Raw genomic sequence first — 21,057 nt, 5'->3', positions numbered from 1 at the left:
GAATTTTACCCTAAAATTACTGATACATACTCTCAACCGCAACTCAACAGTAATATATTTTTGTCTGGAAATATAAGCAAATGAAATGATGTACTCCCACAACAGAAGGGAAAACTCATGTGCAGTTATGTATGGTTTCATGTGCTTCATAAATGGAAACATCTTGTAGATTTCTTTATTCAAATAATATTTGAATCAGAGACTTGATTTAAGAATGCAGTTTATGTTCTTGTCTGCACCAAAAGGAATAAATACGAGAAGGGGATTCTAGGAGGGATACTGATCAAAACCAAATTTTGTTACAATCTTCAACCTCCCTTTATATTGAGAGTGCATTATCAAAGTGCTGACACTACCTGACCTGCTTTGGTGCTATCAAAGTGACACTGAACAAAAGATTTCCTATTTCCACATCAGCAATACTTAGAATGATGGCCTGTCAGTTAATATATAGGTAAAAATCAGTAAAATGAACTTAAAAAAAATTAATGGTGGTGTCTCTCTCCTTTTTCAGAGCATCTGACTGGTACCTTTGAATTCTATGGACCACTCTGAAAGAGATTCCTTTCCAACATCTTATTCCCCTGCTGTTTGGATCTCAAAATATTTCATTCTTGGTATTACCATGAGTTCTAGTGATCCATGAAGCATTATTTGAGATCTAGTCTATTAAATTAGGTAAATCTACTCTACATATCCCCTTTAATAAATCCTATGAAAACTTTGGTTAAGTATAAAGGATTGGATAGGGAAATATTCTTAAATTATTTATTGCTATCTAATCGCAACCACTAATATTTGCAATGGGGAAAGAGGGCAGAACAGGGGGAGGAAGGTCACAGAAACAAAACAATCCTCCTTTTTCTTTTACCTTGAACCATGAGCATGGGCTCTTTGCCACCGCCATGTGCCAGCATTTCTCTGCGATAACGCTCACCCATTGCCCTGAAGGAAAAGACAGATAATATTACAGCCACCTGCATACATAACCCGTTCAGCTTTCAGTCACACTTGTCTCTGGTTTCTTTACAGAACAGACACAGCTATAGATCTATTAAACCTGCCACCTTTAGACAATAGCTGCCTTCATCATATACTGATTAGAGAAATGCACACTGTTTAAAATTATGCAAGAATGATCTAAGCTAGATAGATTTAATATTTACAAAAACTATGTTGTTTTTATGCAATATTGTACTTTGCAAAGAACTTGTTAAGTCTTCACTGTTGTCAGGGGCAAATTAATAAGTCTCTGATATAACTGCTTAGAACACTTAGCTATGGTGTAAGAACAGTTTGGAATTTGTCATTTGCCAATATATCCAAAGAAGAAGAATATGACATAAGATTTTAAAATGAAAAAAGTCAATTTGTCAAAATAATACAAATAAGAACTAATGATTCCATTTCTACTGTGGATTTTCTTCCTTACCTGCATGCAATATCCCACTTCTTCACTGTCATGGGGCGACTGGTCCCTTTCATGGGAATCAGAACGCAGTCTGCCTACCACTGCCTTCTGAAGGCCCACCTGGGAGTAACTGACTGCCCTGTGGTTATTAAAGTAAATGAGCACTGGACCTAATAAAAAAGTTAAGCGAGCTTAGTTAAGCTAGGTACTCTTGGGGAGAAAGTGCTTCTAGACATAATGCTATCACAGAGAGAAGGTGAGCTCCTAGGGACAGGAAACTCCCAGGACAGCTCACTGGGGTAAGGAGCCTAGAATGTATACACCGCTCCTAGAGAGAGGAGATCTCAACAATGAGACCTACAATTGGCAGGCCACTAGGAAAACCTGGTCCCAGCAAACAAATCTCCCAAATGGTGGCAGGAAGCCCAGTCTATCAAGAAATATGACCTCTCCTGGAGAACAGCTGCAGTTGGCAGGCCTCTGTAGACACCTAGTTCTAGGAAAGGATTCTAGTCCATGGACTCTAGGAAAGGGACCTGCTTGTAAAGGGCTTGGCCCTGGACAGAGGCAAGCAGTGGACTCAGATGGAACAAATAAGCTAAGATTGAGCTGAGAGTCAGACATGGGGATAAAGGTTTTGCTTATATTTTGTGCTGGCCTTTTCGGTTATTAAATGAGACCCTCCAAGGACAAGAAATGGTCACTAGCTCTGAAATAAGAAGAGCTCCGTGTGGCTCAAATCTTGTCTCTCTCACCAATAGAAGTCCAATAAAAGATACTACCTCTCCCACTTTGTGTCTGTAATATCCTGGGACTGACAAGGCTACAACTACACTGCTATAGTTTCTAGCCACATTTAAATAACAGTTTTCTAAATGCATCAGGAAATGCTTTTGCTTATTGCCGCCCAGTGGCACACATCCTGAACAAATACAGAACTTCCTTGTTTTAGGAAATCACTATTTGAATGTTAAATACAGTTTTGGCCCAAAACTAAAATAGATGTCAAAATGGATGACAAAAGTCCTAAAAGGTACTTTCTCAATTGTAGTGAGATTTGATAGATTTTGATAGCTCACAAGATGTTCAAATTTTGTGCTACCCCAGTACAAATAAGCAATACCCTCCAGTGTAGTTTGTCTAGATAAGCTGGAAGTTTCATCCAACAAACAAAACAAACAAACAGTTAGATTCTCTGATATCAGCCAAATATAACACATTCAGGTAAAAAGATTTACAAATTAAGGCAAACAGTTTCAAATATATTTGAACATGTGAATTTATTTGCTTATAGGCTGTTATTAAATATATTTATTTATGGTAGTACCTACAGTGTGGTAGGTGCTTCCCAAACATTCAGGAAGAAACAGTATTTGCTCCACGGAGCTCACACCGTAAGGAGACAGACTAGTAGAAAGAGGCTAAGGGTAAGTCCACACTGCCCGCCAGATCAGCAGGTAGCGATCAATCTATCGGGGATCAATTTATTGCGTCTCGTCTGGACGCGATAAATCGATCCCCGAACGCACTCCCCGTCGACTCCGGAACTCCACCAGAGCGAGCGGCGGAAGCGGAGTCGACGGGGGAGCCACGGATGTCGATCCTGCGCCGTGAGGACGGGAGGTAAGTTGATCTAAGATACGTCGACTTCGGCTACGCTATTCTCATAGCTGAAGTTGCGTATCTTAGATCGATCCCACCCCACCCTCCCAGTGTAGACCAGCCCTAAGAGAAGCAGAATAGGCAACTGATGTACAAGTCAGCTCAACTGATTGTAAGAAGCAGGACAAAATTGGTCTTCAAGAGTGACTTTGATGTGGACAGGGTAGGGAGTCTTGCAGATGAGCTCAGGGAGGCTGCATCATGCACAGGATACTGCACAGAAGGCGGCACGGAGGAGACTGGATGAGAAACTAATAAACAAGCAGATAAAGCTGTGTATACTAGCCGAGCAGAGGGATGCAATGCAAAGCTTGAAAGGGAAGAGAACTATGAAGAGCTATGTGGAGCTTTGAAGGTGATGACAAGAAGCTTGTTTAATACTGACAGCTTCTTCTATGTCAAATGGAAGTTACAGGTATTTAACACTTTTGAAAATCAAGCTCTTTAATTAGATGACTACATATGGATTTTGGTGCCTCCCACTTGGCACCTACATTTTAAAATGCTGATGCCGTATTCTTTGCATCAGTGAACATGTCCTACAATTCATCTTATCATCTGTGGTTATGTTATATTTTGCTATGTTTTTAAAATCAACATATTTAGAAAAAACAACTAAAATGACATAAAAAAATCTAAATGTTGCTATAAGTACGACAAGCAAATTTTCTGCTTCCCAGAGTTAGCACGCCATTCAGGTCTACTTCATGCACTCTCTCTTTTTACCTGTCAAATGGGTTCTGCACAAAACACTGTTTCCATACCATGGAGGCAATGGCCCTGGACATGAGGTAGGAGTAATACTTGGCACCGTATCCCACTAGATGGCTGAATCTCAGTTGCCATGCCTATCGGGAAAAGAAAACAGATGGAAATCACATCACTTATATCCTTCTGATTATTTTGAGAACTTTTTATCAAAGATTGCAAGAGTTATATACTGAATTGGTTCATATATTACATTGACAGAAATCTGACAGTATTAAGGAGAAACAATGAAAGAAAAACTAATGTGTAGAACCTCATTCTAATAAATATTTTCTGAGCTAAAGACTACATTTTTCCAATGCTAATCATTATAATTAATATTATGAGCAAACAGAATCAAAGGCACAGAAAACTGTAACCAGTAAAAAACTCAGACATTTAATAATATTCACATTGTTTCTATTTGGTGTTAAAAGAAAACCACAATTCACTTGTTACAATTAACACCACATTTTTCCACATGGATAATTACAGTGTCACACCTGAAAAAGTTAAATCCATGAGCTTTTGCCAAAAACAAAATTATAGTAGAGACTTGTATATGTAAAGTACATCTTCCACATGCCAAAGTACAAGCTCAGAGGTAAATGAACTATATCCACATGACATACCATTGTTCACAGATTTGTTTGTATATTTATAGCAGATTGTAAGTATACTGTTATTTGTCTATAAATTGTTACTTAGTTTTATGTCTCATTCCAGTGTTGCTGGACTCCTCTCTTTTACTTAAATAGAGTACTTCCCTATTTGGCTCCATTTCTTTACCTTGGAAAATTGAAATGATCAGCTCTACTCACATAGAAACAGAATTTATGTTCTCAGATTTCCCCTGCCTGTAATGTGAAAAGAGCAGTAGAAGTAAATTGAAAAGACATACTGTTTCTCTGCAGTCTTATATGCTTCTTCAATGTAAGATGGCTCTATCTAGCAATGGATCAACAAGAAACTGCTTCTCCCTTATTGGCTCCTTCTCAGGAAACAAAGAGGGAGTCAATTCAAAGATGTCATTTGTCCTGTTCAAACAGGATCAGAGATCTATGATAATCATAGAAGTGTAGGGGATCTCTATAGGTCACCTAGTCCAGTGCCCTGCACTCAAGGCAGGACTACATAACAACTAGGCCATTCCTGACAGACATTTGTCTAACCTGTTCTTAAAAACCTCCAATGACAGAGATTCCACAACCTTCCTAGGCAATTTGTTCCAGTGCTTACCTACCCTGATAGCTAGCAAGTTTTTCCTAATGTCTAACCTAAACTGCCCTTGCTGCAATTTAAACCCACTGTTTCTTATCCTATCCGCAGAGGTTAAGAAGAACAATTTTTTACCCTCTTCCTCGTAAACCCTTTTATGTACTTGAAAACTGTTGTCTCCCCCTTGGTCCTCTCTTCTCCAGACTAAACAAACCCAATATTTTCAATCTTTCCTCATAGGTCATGTTTTCTAGACCTTTAAATCATTTTTGCTGCTCTTCTCTGGACTTTCTCCAATTTGTCCACATTTTTCCTGAAATGTAACACGCAGAACTGGACACAATATCAGTGCAGTGCTGAGTACAGTGGAAGAATTATTTCTCGTGTCTTGCTTACAACACTCATGGTGATACATCCCAGAATGATGATAGTAGTTTTTTTGGGGGGAGGGGGGGTGCAACAGTGTTACACTCATATTTAGCTTGAGATCCACTATAACCCCCTGATCCCTTCCTGCAGTACTCCTTCCTAGGCAGTCATTTCCCATTCTGTAGGTGTGCAATTGATTGTTCCTTCCTAAGTGGAGTATTTTGTATTTGTCCTAGTACTTTGTATTTCATCTTATTTACTTGAGACCATTACTCCAGTTTGTGCAGATAGGATTAAAATTCAAAACAATCCTCTAAAGCACATGCAACCCCTCCCAGGTTTGTAGTTTCTGCAAACTTTATAAGTGCACTCTCTTCATGTGGGGGAGGTGGGGCCGAAAGGCTCAGAGTGTGGGAGGGGGGCTCCAGGCTGGGAAAGAGGGTTGGGTTGCGGGTGGTGCAGGCTCTGGGGTGGGACTGGCGATGAGGGGCTCAGGGCTGAGGCAGAGGGTTGGGGGTTCTGGGGATGAGGGGTTTGCGGTGCAGGAGAGGTCTCAGGGTTGAGGTGTGTGGGGAGATTCTGCCGTGGGGCCAGGGATGAGAGATTTGGGGTGGAGGAGGGGGCTCAGGACTAGAGCAGAGGGTTGGGGTGCAGGAGTATGAGAGCTCCAGCTGGGGGTGCGGGCTCTGGGGTGGGGCCGGGGATGAGGGGTTTGGGGTGCAGGCTGCTCTGTGGTTACGGCGGGGAGAGAAGACTCCCCCCAGCTCTCTCTTCCTGCAGCAACACCTGGGCTGGAAGAGAGGGAGAGGCACCTCTCCCTGTCACAGCAGCTCTGGGGTTGGGACCACAGACCCCGGCCTCTCCCCATGCCACAGTAGGTCCGGGGCTGGGCTGGGGCCAGCGGGGAGAGGTGCCTCTGCCCACCATGGCAGGTCCAGGCCGGGTTGGGGCCAGGAGAGGGGTGCCTCACCCCTGGCCACGGCAGGTCCGGACCGGGGCTGGAGGAGGGGTGCCTCTCCCCCGGCTGCGGCAGGTCCGGGCTGGGGGAGAGTCATCTCTCCCCGCTGCAGTCCTGAGCGCCTGCGCAGCATTTAATAGGCTGTTGCGCAGCCTTGGAGGGAACTTAGCTCTTTTCTCTCCTACCATTCCTTAGAATCATGAATGCTATCATTTCATAATCACTATCATCCAAGCTGCCTGTCAGTTTCAAATTCTCAACCAGTTCCTCTTTATTGGTCAATATCAAATCTAGAACAGCCTCTCCCCTAGTTGCTTTCTTCACCTACTGAAATTAAAATGGTCTCCAATGCATTCCAAGAACTAGTTGGATAATCTGTGCCTTGCTGTATTATTTTCCCAACAGATGTCTGGGTAGTTGAAGTCCCCTATCACTACCAAGCCCTGTGTTTTGGATGATTGTGTTAATAATGTCTAGGGAATGAAACATCCTCTCCTGTTTTGGAGGTTCTGACAGAAAGAAGGGTTAACTCTTGGTTAATATGGAAAGGAGAAATCTCCCATTAGGGGACTATGTTAAATATGCCCAATGGCCTGTGATGGGACACTAGAGATGGTGGGATCTGAGTTACTACAGAGAATTCTTTCCGGGGTGTCTGGCTGGTGAGTGTTGCCCACATGCTCAGGATTTAGCTGATTGCCATATTTGGGGTCAGGAAGGAATTTTTCTCCAGGGCAGATTGGCAGAGGCCCTGGGGGTTTTTCGCCTTCCTCTGCAGCCTGGGGCACGGGTCAGACTACTGGGGAGTACAAGGTGTAACAGACCCAGACCAGTGGGGTGCAGGAGTCTTGTAGAAAGCAAATATACTGGGCACTGGATGAATAGTTTTCTATTCCCTGAGTGACCAGAGCAGGGGCTGCCCTAGAGCAATCAGGAACCTCCTAGAACCAATTAATTAAGATAGGCAAGCTAATTAAGATACCTGGAGCCAATTAAGAACTTATTAGAATCAATTATGGCACAAAGGCTAATCAGGACACCTGGTTTAAAAAGAACCTTGCATCATTTAGTGGGGGTGGGAGAGACGCACAAGGAGGAGTGAGTGAGAAGGTCTGCTGCTGGAGGACTGAGTACAAGCATTATCAGGCTTCAGGAGGAAGGTCCTGCAGTGAGGATAAAGAAGGTGCTGGGGGGAGGCAAAGGGGAAGTAGCCCAGGGAGTTGTGGCTGTCACGCAGCTGATACAGGAGACGTTGTAGACAGCTGCTATCCACAGGGCCCTGGGCTGGAACCTGGTGTAGAGGCTGGGCCTGGGCTCCCCCCCATTCCTCCAACTCCCTGTCTGACAAAGGAGGAGTTGACCTGGTTTGTGAGACACACCAGAGGGGAAGGTCATATCTGGAAAGGGATCTGGTCTGTCCCCGACCCACTTGGTGGGACAGAGACTGCAGAGATTGTTCTCCGCTTCCCCCATGCTGGCCAGCTATGAGGTCAGCTGAGTGAATGGCATGTTTGAGCCTCTAGCAAAAGCAGCCAAACTGAAGGCTGCCGTGAACCTCTGAGGCAAGCAAATCCGCCAGAAAGCGCAGGACCCACCAAGGCAGAGGAGGAACTTTGTCACAAAGGATACAATGAGACAATTTTGGACAGCATGATAGGCAGTGGTCTCAGCAAACCAGTGGCCTACCATTGTCAATTTTTTTGGTAGGTATCATGCCAAAGAAATTATAGGGAAAGTTTTGAATGAGGGGGAAATGAGGTAGCTTTGCAGATGCTTTGAATCAGAATCCATGGTCCATAGGTGTCTGCTCCCTGCTCCTGACATTGCTGCCATGAAGTGCTGAGGCAGGCTAAGCAGAAGAGTGAAAGGCACCAGAAGTAAAATATAAGAGTGGGAAGAGGCAGCCTGATCAAAGTGGTGACAGCTGAAATATACAGAGTTGCTTTGTTGTGCTCCATCTAGTGCTGGTGCGTTTCTGACCTAACACAGAACAGAGACCGGAGTGGGGTCAAACGAAATGCTGGCCTTCTGGTGGATAAAACTGTGGCTTATCATCAGTCCTACTGCCTCAAATCAAGGGAAAGAATTGTGGCCAATTCCATGATCCAGATCCATGTGAGGGGATGAGGAAAAACAGGAGTTAGCAGCATGTTGTCTGTTCAGCATTAAACAGCCAGAAATAAAACCCCGAGGGGTACATTTTCAAAAGCAGTGAGCTGGAATTTAGCCATGCAACTCCCAGAGCACTGGAAAATGGGCTCCCGGTTCCTACAATATCAGCACGAGTCAAAAACTTTCTTCTTGCTTTGACTTTACCATTTAATGAGGGGTTTCTACTCAAATTGTTTTGCAAGGCATAAAGCCACAGTCACTAAATGTCATTGAAATATTATCAATTTTTAATTTTTTGATAGAGTGAAATATATAAAAATCACACTACAAGCGATCTTGTGCAAGCTCTTAAAAATGAAGTGATTTTTTTTATCCGATTCCAACTATTCTTACCTCCTACAGTCCAGGGTCTGAAATTAAGTTCAGCTTGAATTCAGATTTTTCAGCTTGCAATGAAAAGTACTGCGGTTGCAACATTTATACATAACATCTACAATTTTTCTAACTCGTCCCTTAATTTTAACCATAATCACTAAACTGAAAACACATTTTAAAAACAGATCAGAAGGCCAGTATTTTTAGAAGCCTGAAGCAGGAAAACATGTCAGTCTTTATTTTATTCTATATTAAGTCTTCAGATTGAGGATTTGAAGTTTCAGCTTGAAAGGTTACAGCTCTCACAAGAATGGAAAAAGCTTTACTGTTGAATCACTCTTCACATGCCTAAAATCTTAATAATTTCCAAATATATCTGCTTATGAAAAACTGAAAGAATACATCTGCTTTTTCTGTTATAAAACAATCCCTTTTCAGGAGTTTGACATGAGAGGAAAATGCTTAATCCTGTTTTATGTTCCTCAGAAAGGATTAATTCCAATAGCCTTCATAAACGCCACCTAGTACAGAACACAGCAGCATGTCTCTTCGGCAACACGGGCTACTGTGAACACATAGAACTGTCCCTCCATTTCCTACAGTGACTTCCCACAGAATACCATCCAAATGTCTTCATTACCTCAAAGGCACTCAATGGCCAGGGCCCATTGTAACTAAAAGATCACCTATAGCTCCAGGATGAGGACCACTGTCAACAGCTCCACTCCACAGGCAAAATGAAACTGTACCACAAATGTGCAAGACAAAGAGCTTTCTTGGTCCAACACTATGAAACCAACTCCCAATGTAAGAACCAACATAAAGCGCATCACTTTTCATTCCAAGCACAAGATACACTTGTTTGGCCTTGCCTTTGCTAATATAATTAGTAAAAAAAAATCCCCACACAACTTCATCTTTGGAAGAGGAAGAGATAAGGAAAGAACTACATATAACAGATGCTAGCCAGTCACATCACTTAATGCACCTTGGAAAGTGCTCAGATACTACAATGATGAGGGCATATAATATAACTTAAAGAGACAAGAACAGATAATGGAATGTTAGCAAAAGTTGAATATATTTTAAAAACTGCCAGTGGATATGACATACATTCCAGGGTATTAAAAGAATTAGCTATAAACTCAATGTACCAAAGGATTTTTTTTAAATAAAGCTATGGACAACTGGATTGGTAGTAAAAAATGGAGTTATATCCCTAGTGTGGCAAGTGCCACACTGATTTTAAGAAAAGGAAATAATCCTGGCAATTACTATTGGATAAGTCTAACCCAAACCACCTAATGAAATAATATAACCAAAGTTTTGTTCATTCTGCAAATACCACATCAAGAAACCTGATTATAACATAGCTGTCCCCCAGCTAGGTTTCAGTGTAGGCTGGACTTTAAAATGTGTTTAGTAACCAGGCAAAAAGTCTGAGGCCAGATTGTCTCACTGCAGAACACAAGTAGTTTTAGTATGTCACCATTCTCTTCCCCCAACCTCCTGTAACCTCCCCACACAAAATAGATTCTAATTACTGTCCTCCTTGCAGCAATTACCAATTCCCCTACTCCAGCTCTCAGTAGATCTCAGTTAATGCTCAGTTAATCCTCTTTATTTCCAATTTCCAGGGCTGAATTATTTCTCCATATCAATAAAAAAAATCTGACACATGAATTACCCCGTTGGAAAACCTGCAGGCTAGACATACACAATTAGGACGCACTTTTTATTACAGGTTATGTTTCTGTTAAGCTGCAAGAAAGTTAATGAAGATTCTGAGTACATCATCTACTACAGGAATATATGTAATAATTATGAAAAAGTTCCATGAAGACATTCCAGAAGTTTATTAAATAACAGTGTATTCTATAGCATAGCCCAGGGGTTATGATAATATGCCATCTGCAGGTCATGTTACTGCCTGTTTTTTGTACAGTATAGCTGACAGAAATAAAGGTGCGTGACTGATCCACTGAAATTATTAGTTAAAGATGCCTGCTTTCTATCAACATACCATCAATCCTCCCTGATTATCTTGTCTGAAGAATTTCCAAAATCCTATATGCAATGGCTTTTCATCCTTTCTAATATAAAACCCTGTTTTACTTTAACTAAAATAAATTGTAAGTCTTATTAGGAGTTTAAATGAAGATACACATTTGCTGCATTCTTAGTATATGGAACAACACTTTAAAGATATTACTACAATTTCCTACAACCTATTAATAAGTGATATCCTTTAAAGTTTAGCTGATACTTCAGTTATGTATGGTTAAAGATGTTTCCAGCCTATACCTATCAAGACTAGACTGAATTCTCAGATTTAGCAATGTTCAAAAGTACAACAAAATCAATTAATACAAAATTCAGCCATAGTCCTTACGAGACTAAACCAAAATTGTAGAAGGGAAAATGAGTTGCAAATAGCACTGAATAACTTATTACATTCCCATTGTTAACTAGTTTTCATTTGATCTATAGCTAGTCTTTGTTTTCATTTAACGGCATTAGTGCTGTAAAATGTCGTAACTGTTTAGACTACAATTTCCTTTTAGAAGAAAAGAACTCAAAGTGATTGTGCTAATCCAGCCAAACACTGTTTGATTTGTCCTCGAGAAGTGCCTGAACCTTTCAAAATGCTCTTTGAAAGTTTGTGCTGTTATTTAGTCTCCATAAATCTTAAACTATTTCAGAGCAGATGAAATGTCTCCATTCAGTTTCGAGTCTGAAGACAAATCACAGGGTAAATATTACAAGATCCAACATTAACGACGTAAATACTTTTTCCCCTTCATTTACTATTTTGAATTTAAAATTTCTACTGTATTAAATCTTAGCAGGAGAGTTGCTAAATAGTTTCCATAAGCAAAAATATTTGGTGGAGGTAATATTTGGTGGGGCCCTCCCTTCCCAATTAAATTTTTATCCCTGGCAGTAGATGCAAGCAGATGAACAGCCAGCTCCTCTTTCCTGCAGGGACCATTGGGTGGAGACGCCATAGATCTGGCGCCAGCTTGGTGCTGCTACTCCTACGGCCCATGAAGTTGGGCGTCAGCATGAGGTGGAAAAACTGCTGAAAGTCATCAACGAGCTCCTGGCTAATTATAAAAGCCATTCTATAAGCCAGGCTGTTAGCAGCCCTTCTTCCTTTGGGCTGGAGGAGCGCCGCTGGAGGAAAAAAGGGTGGCCAGAGGAGGGAGGGAGCAAGCGAGTGGGGAAGCTGCCCCCACCCACAGGCAGGGCCACCCAGAATGCAGGGGCTTTAGGGGCTGCAGGGCCCTGGGCAAAGAGGGCCCTGGCCTGCAGCTCTCAAGCCCTTTTCGGAATGTGGCCCTGAGTCCTCTGGCATGTGGAGGAGCAGGAGTAGCTGCGCAGCCAGCAGCTGGAGAGAAGCGGTGCTTTACCCTTCAAAGCCAGCTTTGAAGGGGAAAGCGCCGCTTCTCTCCAGCCGCGGGCTGTGTGGCTGCCCCTGCTCCTCCTGAGTCCTCTGGCCCGTACTCGCACGGCTGCATTCCGAAAGAGGCTTTAGAGCTACAAGCTAGGGCCCCGGTGCCCCCTTAGCCCAGGGCCTTGCAGCCCCTGCGTTCCGGGTGGACCTGCCTGCTGGAGGGCGGGGGGGAGGAGGAGAGGGGGCAGCTCCCAGAATCGTGACCATGGGAGAGGAGCTGTGCTGCGCAGAGCCACTTGCACACCCCCTGCACCAAACAGGAGCTTCCCCAGGTAAGTGCTCTGCACCTCCTGCCTGCCCCAGCCCTGAGCCTCCTCCCACACCCACACCCTGAGCGCCCTCCTGCACCCTAACTCCCTCCCAGAGCCCGCACCCCCACCCTGAGCGCCCTTCCGCACCCTAACCCTAATCCAGACCTTCGAATCACTGTATCACAAAGTGTTAAACCAAGATTTTCAGAAATAATGAAGCATATTGAATCACATTGCTCTTACTAAAAAATATTATTAATAATATTTTTGTGAGAGCAAAGGTTTTTTGTACCATTAATAAATAAAATAAAAACATATTTTAAAAATATTGTTTATTTCATCTTTAACTCATCTTTTAATTTATATTTTTGTGTATGTTTTATAATGTACATAATATATTAGTATAGTAGTACATGTATATAATTTATACATAAATAAATATACATATATTGGGGGTGAGTGCTCAAAAAATTTTTATTGATAGGGGTGTGCGATCAAAAAAGTTTGGAGACCACTGGTCTAGAGGAAGGTGCACTGAGCTGGGAACCAGGAGTTCTGGTCTCACCTTTACTGACTGCTGTCTACATTTCTTTGTACTTCAGAGCTCTTATTATTGCCTTCATATCTTAACCAAGAGGGCAGTGAAGTATTGTTCTTACCCATTTTATAAAGAAGTTAACTGAGAGTTTGCACAGGGCAGACCTGGGAAATAGTGACCAGGCCTCTAGTATGACAAATCCAAGTCTCATCAACTCTGCCTCCAAGAATTAACAAGCTAAATCTGTGTGCTTGGCTACCCAGACTCTAACCAATATACATACACCCATGCCAGAGCCACAAAAAGAATTTCCAACATTCTAGTGCTGTTTGACAATTAGTTCTGAAACTTAATGGCAAAGTGTATGTTAGGTGCCTCTCTAGTGGCTGGCCCACAAAGTGTAGCTCAAATGGTAGAAGTCTGCACTGGGGATCTGAAACTCCATGGTTCAAGCTCTGTTAGCAAGCCACAAATGTTGGGGAGTCCTTATGGTTGCAAATGATGGAATTTGTTTTTCAATTTTTCTATTTAAAATACCAGTTTAATTCACAGAATGACAAAATATCCCTAAACCAGGTTAAAAAAACATGATGATCTGAAAATTATGGCCCAAAATGCAGGTGTTCCATAATTTGGTAATTTGTCACACATTTTCATAGCTTGTCTCTCAGTTTTGAAAGTTGAGAGGTATGGTTTGCTCTAGAAGAAAACCAAGGTACTCATGCACTATTTTATTTTAAACAAAGAACACACTTTGGAAGGGCATCGAGCCATACATTCTCTCATTTTAAATACACAGAATTTCAGTGGGTGGTTTTATCATTTATATGTTTGTTTTGGGATGAGGTTGTTTTTTCTATATGCTGGGTCTGATTCACTATTGTGTTACTGCAGTTTAATGTTGGTGTAAACTCTTCCAATTTCAACAGAATTACATCAGCATAACACTGGAGTTACAAAAAGGTGAAAAAGATTCTTAAAGGATTAAAAAAAAAAACACCTTTTTTCTCTAGTTGCAGCTTCTGATTTTGGGTGGAATAACTTGAACTTAATTATAAGAAACAACTTCTTATTTCCCACTAGCTTGGCTAATGTCACAATAGTTCAAAATTTTACAGTAAAGTGCCTTTCTGAGGTTAGGAGTGGGATAGTGTGTAAGATAAACCAACTAAGATACCATTGACATTTTAGAAAGTGAGTCAAACAAGAGATTAAAGTTTCACTTTATAACACTTCTGTGTTTTTCTTATAAAGTCATAAATAAATCTAGCAAGACAGGGAATGTAAATATTTTTGCAGTTGTTTATATTGGGGAAGAGGAAAGGAATTTAACGTGCAATTAACCACTTAAGTGTTTCTAGATATGTACCATATGGTTGTTGAATTATTTGAATTATTAACAAAAATATAAACATATTTAATTTAACCTACTGAACGACTTGATCATCACAACTCAAATGTACAAAAGCTATATACCACTATATATCCACTTCCAAGACGATGTGATGAAAATTGCCATTTGAGAGATATAGAAGAATATATACTTCAAAAGGTTACGTTTATGGTTCAGCATCGCTTCAAAAATTGCATTAGATGTTCATATTAAGATTCTGACTGGAAATTCTGACAATTTAGGATATTTAAATTGGACAAGAAGTAAATTAAGACAGGCTATACTAGTAGTATTATGCAGTGTAGTTGTAGCCGTTTCGGTCCCAGGCTATGAGACACACAAGGTGAGTGAGATAATATCATTTATTGGACCAATTTCTGTTGGTGAGAGAGAGAAGCTTTCAAGTTCCTTTCCCAGACCTGAAGAAGAGCTCTGTCTGGCTTGAAAGCTTGTCCCTCTCACCAACAGAAGTTGATCCAACAAAAGAAACTACCTCACCTACCTTATGTCTCTCTATATTAGTAGTATTACACATTTTACAATAAAATGATAGCTTTCTAAAGTAAAATATTGACATAATACCCAAACCTGAGAATTTCCAAATTCATCCCCTCTATCGTGATATATAGCTTTGGATATACACACACATGCAATACACACAAAAAGAGCATGTTACCAACCATGAATGAGTAATACTAATGTCTCAGGCCTACAATCAGGTCAATATCGGCAGATCTTTTCCCAACAAGAGTCCCACTAAGGGTCAGCAGGACTTCAGATGGGTACAGGAGCAGGTCTTAGTCCATCTTTCAGTACCTTCTGTTAGTAACACACTGGGCTTAAATTAAATGAGTCAATGCTTTAAGGTAACATATACAAATAATACTTGTGATGAATATAAGTTTCCCCTTTTTAACTAAATTATTGTAAGAAGTTAAAATTACTAGTAAAAATCTATATGATGTTATAAACACATCTTTACCAATATATCAGCTTAATCAGGTAAAACCTCTGTACCTACAAAATAAGACATTTAATATTGTAAACTAATGTTATTTTAGTACCATTCTGTTCTTGTGCCTGAATATCTGAGCACACCAGACTGGAATTGAGGAGATCAGGATTCAATTACTGACTCTGCCACAGCTTACAGTGTAGGGTGACCAGATGAGAGACGCGGGGGGGGGGAGGAAGGAGGGGTGGTTCTGGCAGAGGACAAAAAAAAAACCCCAAGAACCGGCGGCAGAGGAAAAAAAAAAAGAAGAAAGAAAAGACGGAGCATAGGAAAAATTGGCGGAGGCTGAGCATCCACCGGCAGCTCCACGTCCTGCCCCCCCCCCCGCCCCACCAGCTCACCTCCACTCCGCCTCCACCTCCACCTTCCCTGAGCTGGCTGCCGCATCCTGCTTCTCCCCCCTCCTCCAGCGCTTGCGCCGCCATACAGCTGATTAGCGCAAGCCTGGGAGGGAGGGGTGAGGAGGAGGAATGCGGCGTGCTTGGGGAAGAGGCGGGGCCAGGGCAGGGATTTGGGGAGGGATCCAATGGGGCAATGAGGGGGCAGGTCAAGGGTGGGAATTTGGGGAGGGATCCAATGGGGGAGGGAAGGGGAAGGGGGGGCGCGAGCCCCCTCTGCCTGTGCGCCAGAGTGCAAAATATCAGGACAATTCGCGTCCTGACCAATGTTCGGTCGGGACGCGGGACAAACAAGTAAATATCGGGACAGTCCCGATAAAATCGGGACGTCTGGTCACCCTATTACAGTGTGACCTTGGGCAAACCACAGAGGATGTCTATTACATTGAGCTGGAGGTGTAATTTCTGACCAAGCCAGTGCTCTGAAAACTGAGTGTAGCCCCTTCTGCTACTCTCATCGCTATGACTAGATTCTAATTTTAGCATACTAGTTTGATCAAAACTGGCAGAGATAATGTCTCCTGGAGCTGGGACTCACACCCCTAGCTCAAAGTGTGGACATATTCAAAAGATGCATCTTCATAGCAGTTAGCTTGAGTTATAACTTGAGGGTTACCCCTAACAACTCCCATCCACACACAAAATTCTCTAGCTTGAGTTAAGTGGCGCTTTAAACTCCATCTAACTAGCCTGTCGGGGGGTGGGTGAGTTGAAGCTTGAGCAATACTGATCCTTGAGCTAGTAATGCAGTTGTTGCATCCCCCACTGCAGTTACAACAGCAGCTAATCCAGGGTATAGCTACACTGCACACTCCTTACAGCAGCATGTGGAGTACATACCCTGAATGCTGTGCCAGCACAGGTATAAACAGCAGTGTAGACAGCGAGGCACTGCTTAGGCAAATAGAATAAAGACACACCAGAACCTTAGGGTATATATCCTACATGACTCTCTACACGCCCACTCAGTACCTCCCCTATATTTAGCAGTGTACCAGCAGCAGGGAAAGACTCCGGCAGTGCCCTGCTGCAAGTCTTTTCCTGCTGCTTCCCCCTGCCAGAGCCTCTCACTGACACATGTAGCTACACACCAGAGTGCAGAGGCAGCCTGCTTTTCACACTCTACATTGCCACCAATGGTATGCAGGGTATACCCAGTCCCATGCTTAACTTGAGTGTTGTTTTGAAGTGTGCTTGCTCTCATTTGAGAATGCTAACTCTAGCTAACTGTTGCAGTGAAGAAAAGTTTCACTGAGGATTAGTCCCCCTTCCTTTCTCCGATACGTTGACAGTCTTTTCTATTTAAAGCAAAGCTTTTTCAGGGAAAGCACAGTCTCTTACTATATGTTTATATGGCACCTCGAATAATAGGGCCTTGTTATCAGTTGGGATATCTTAGATATCATATCTACCCCCCTACTGAAATATAAATAATAGATATAATTGAGCGATTAAGTATATGTAGGACCAGTCCTTCTGTCCTGAAAATAATGGGAGTTTGGCATGTGAGAGAACTTCACTTTACACACTGACTAAATAATACAGTTTAATCCCTTCCTCCCCTTCTTCCCACCAAGTGATTTATAAAAGTTAATTAAAAGTATTACCAGTAAGGGACATACACAAATTTCTTCATAGTTCTTTAAAAAGCAGCTCCATTACACATAAATATTGCTAAACATTTGTTTGAGTTTCATGGAGGTAACACTTGTAAAAAGAAATTCCTTAAAAGTGCTTCACTGTCTTACAATTTCTGTAAACATTCTGCGGCCACAGACACAGTTGTTCAGTGAATAGTGTCATATTGTTGCTGGAATATAAATATTTCCTGATACTTTGCTATCAATATTTTCCCTGTCATAAAGGTGATCTGAAATACGTTAACGGAAAAAAAAAAAAGCCAAACAAACCTCCTAGAGTGACTTCACGAGCTTTTGAAAGTTCTAACCATTGTTATAGGTTTGAACTGAATGTTTAGCTCAATATGGAATCAGTCCTTTCCAAATTGCTTTTAGATATTAATTATTTATACAAACTTCTATGACGTTCATTGCATGCTTATTTAATTTTCCTCTCACCATACTCACATTCTTATGTTTGATTGTATAGTATATTTTAAGAAAGCCCATTTGAAAGCTAATCCAAGGATTTGAATTTTTTGTAAACAACTGGGGTTTCCAACTTGGCAAAAGTAGCAACTGATTCTGTAGAGGTTATACCAAATCCAAAAAGTAGACAAATGGCTGCATCACTCTTCAGAAAACTAACAAGTTATAATCAGAGCTGCATCAGTGTCTGCTCAAGTACCTACGCATCTATTATACATTAAAGCCTCAATGCCTTTATTAGCAAAAACATCAAATAGGAAACAAAGTGTTTCTCTTTGATATGACCTACTAAATATGAAGAAAACTTCTCACGCTATGAACCAAACTGCATTGTGGACAAAGGTATGAAGTATAATTAAACCTGTTACCTAAGGGAAGCTTTAGGTCACTAATAGAAGTGACCTTTCTGAAATACTGCATTTTTAACATGTTGGAACAAATCAGGTGTATTGCCAGATTATTTAGCAGCTGAGAAAATAATCAAAAGGCTTGCTATCCAAAGTTATATAAACCAAAACATGTACTCTCCTATCATGGGTAATTACCACAAATTGTGCATACTAGCTCTGATGCATGTTATATATGAATACAACGAAGGAATTCCTCTAAATGTTGAATAAAGTACATAATAGGAGGAAACACGGTTCACCAAAAATCCATCTCTTTTCCCAAATTAAATTGTTTAATTTTGCTGTGCTCTAAAAAGAGAGATTAACGAAAACTGATTGCTCTCCCTTAGAACCTGGTATTGCTTTCTTTCGTTAAAAGCATCTTTTCAATTATCTGGAATTTTATTCATTTTTTATGCATAAAGTCAAAAGTGGTTAGGCAACAAGCTCAAAGTTTCTACCCCCAAAATTAACTTTGCAGTACTGGCATTGTATAGTTCCTTATTAATTGAATTTCACCAATTTCTATACCAATTTCTTTACGGTCATAAGTCAAACTAACCATTAGTGTCCCCCACATCTGCCACACTTACTTGGGCTCTGACAATTAAGGTGAGTTATTTCCAGGTCAGACATGATCACTAGTAACAGAGGCCCTACAGACCAATTTACACCCTCATTTATACGTATTTAGGGTTACCATACGTCCTCTTTTTCCCGGACATGTCCGGCTTTTCAGCAATCAAACCCCCGTCCGGGGGGAATTGCTGAAAAGCCACACATGTCCGGGAAAATGGCCGGCACTTCCTCTCCCCCTGTGGCTCTGCTCCACTCCTCCTCTCTCAGATTTACAGAGCCAAGCTGCCCGAGCAAGCGCTACTGGCTTCAGGCAGCACCCCCCCCCCCCGCCTCCGGACCCCGAGCCCCCAGCCAGGCACTTCTCCTACCCGGCTCCAGCTGAGCTGCTCCCACGGTGCAAGGTCCCGAGGCAGGGGGGGTGCTGCCTGAAGCCGGTAACGCTGGCTCCTGCAGCTCTGCTCTGTAAGTCTGAGGGGGCGGAGCCGAGCAGCTCAGTTGGAGCCGGGGGAAGGGACGTGTCCAGCCAGCTCTGGGTCCTGAGGTAGGGGAGGGCTGCCAGAAGCCAGCAGCTCGGCTCTTACAGTCTGAGCTGGGAGGAGCAGCTCAGGTGGAGCCCAGGTAGGAGAAGTGCCTGAAGCCGGTAGCACTAGGGCAGCTTGGCTCTTAAACAGAGCCGAAGAGTCAGGGAGCAGCAAAGCTGGGAGTACCATGCGCCGCTGATTGCACAGGTGGGGGGCAGCGCTGGGGGAGCTGCTCCGGGGAGTCGCCAAAAAGCACTGACTGTGGTGGGGGAGGAGGGGAGGGCAGTGTGAGAAAGGCAGGAGTGTGCAGAGGGATCAGAGCTCTGGCTGCGATGGGCATCGGGCTGCCTTGCCTGCAAGTGGATCAGAGCTCCTGGGGCTGGAGTGTGCTGTATGGCACTCAGCTCCCCATTTGTGATGAGACACAGCAGTGTGGTGGATCACTGCGAAATACCTGCCCAATCAGAGCTGCGGGGGCAGGGCTTGCAGGGGCTGGCTCCGACAGCTCCCATTGGAGCTTTTCCCAGCCAATGGGAGCCTCTGAGCTTGGCTTGTGGCGGGCCAAGCACGTGGAGACCCTGGCTGCCCCTGATCCTAGGAGCAAACACAATGCCAAAACGAAAATACAAAGTTCACTACATATAAAGAATTACGTTTTAGAATTAAAGAATTAAATAGCTCAAAATGTCCGGGATTTTACCGGGCAGGGAGGAGAACTGGGTGCTCCAAGGCATCTGGGGAGCTGGGAAACAGAACAGTGTGAGCTGCGTGTCCTGACCGCTCCCAAAAACTGAGGGCCGGGGCAGATCCTCCACTGAGCAGCTTCATTAAAGTCATGGGAGTCTATACTAGTGGAGTGCCTGACTTTAGAATTGGTGCAGCTGTTTCGTGTGGCTGGGAGGGAGGAGGGGGAATGTGGGGTGCTCAGGGGAGGGGGCGGAGACTTTGGGGAAGGGGTTGGAATGGGGACAGGGAAGGGGCGGAGTTGGGCGGGGCCGGGGGTGGGGAAAGGGGTGGGACCGGGGGAGGGGAAGGGGCGGAGTTGGGGCGGGGCCGGGGCCCCATGGAGTGTCCTCTTTTTTCAATGTTCAAATATGGTAACCCTATACGTATTCAACCCCACTGTTTTCAGCCTGCACAGATGCCACTAAGAGCATAAACTGACAAATTGGAGAACTGGTCTGAAATTAACAAGATGAAATTCAATAAAAGACAACTGCAAAGTACAACACTTAGGAAGGAAAAACACAAATGCATAAATATAAAATGGGGAATAATTGGCTAGGCAGTAGTGCTGCAGAAAGAGATTGCAGGTTACAGTGGATCACAAACTGAATATGAGCCAACAACGTGATGCAGTTGTGGAAAAGGCTAATACCCTGGGGTGTACTATCAGGAGTATCATATGTCAGACCGGAAGTAACCATCCTACTCTGCTTGGCACTGGTGAGGTCTCAGCTGCAGCACTGTGCCCAGTTCTGGGTGCCACACTTTAGGAAAGATGTGGACAAATTGGAGACAGTCCAGAGGCGAGCAACAAAAATGATACAAGGTTT

The 21,057-nt window shown here is 42.8% G+C and overlaps 1 protein-coding gene across 2 annotated transcripts in view; it reads right to left on the bottom strand.

Annotated features, from left to right (window-relative positions):
- MIPEP (mitochondrial intermediate peptidase) overlaps window positions 1-21,057 on the bottom strand; it is a 117,043-nt gene that overhangs the window by 6,413 nt on the left and 89,573 nt on the right. For both annotated transcript variants that reach the window (XM_054015425.1, XM_054015426.1), the window contains exons 17-18: window positions 3,800-3,921; window positions 872-945 (exon numbers count right to left, since the gene is read on the bottom strand). In XM_054015425.1, the coding sequence (XP_053871400.1) occupies window positions 872-945; window positions 3,800-3,921 (196 nt within the window). The remainder of the gene's footprint in view (window positions 1-871; window positions 946-3,799; window positions 3,922-21,057) is intronic.

This window comes from Malaclemys terrapin, chromosome 1 (genome assembly GCF_027887155.1).
Source record: "Malaclemys terrapin pileata isolate rMalTer1 chromosome 1, rMalTer1.hap1, whole genome shotgun sequence".
NCBI classification, from domain to species: domain Eukaryota; kingdom Metazoa; phylum Chordata; order Testudines; family Emydidae; genus Malaclemys; species Malaclemys terrapin.
The sequence above is the reverse complement of the archived record's forward strand: the minus strand, read 5'-3'. Positions and strand labels throughout refer to the sequence as shown.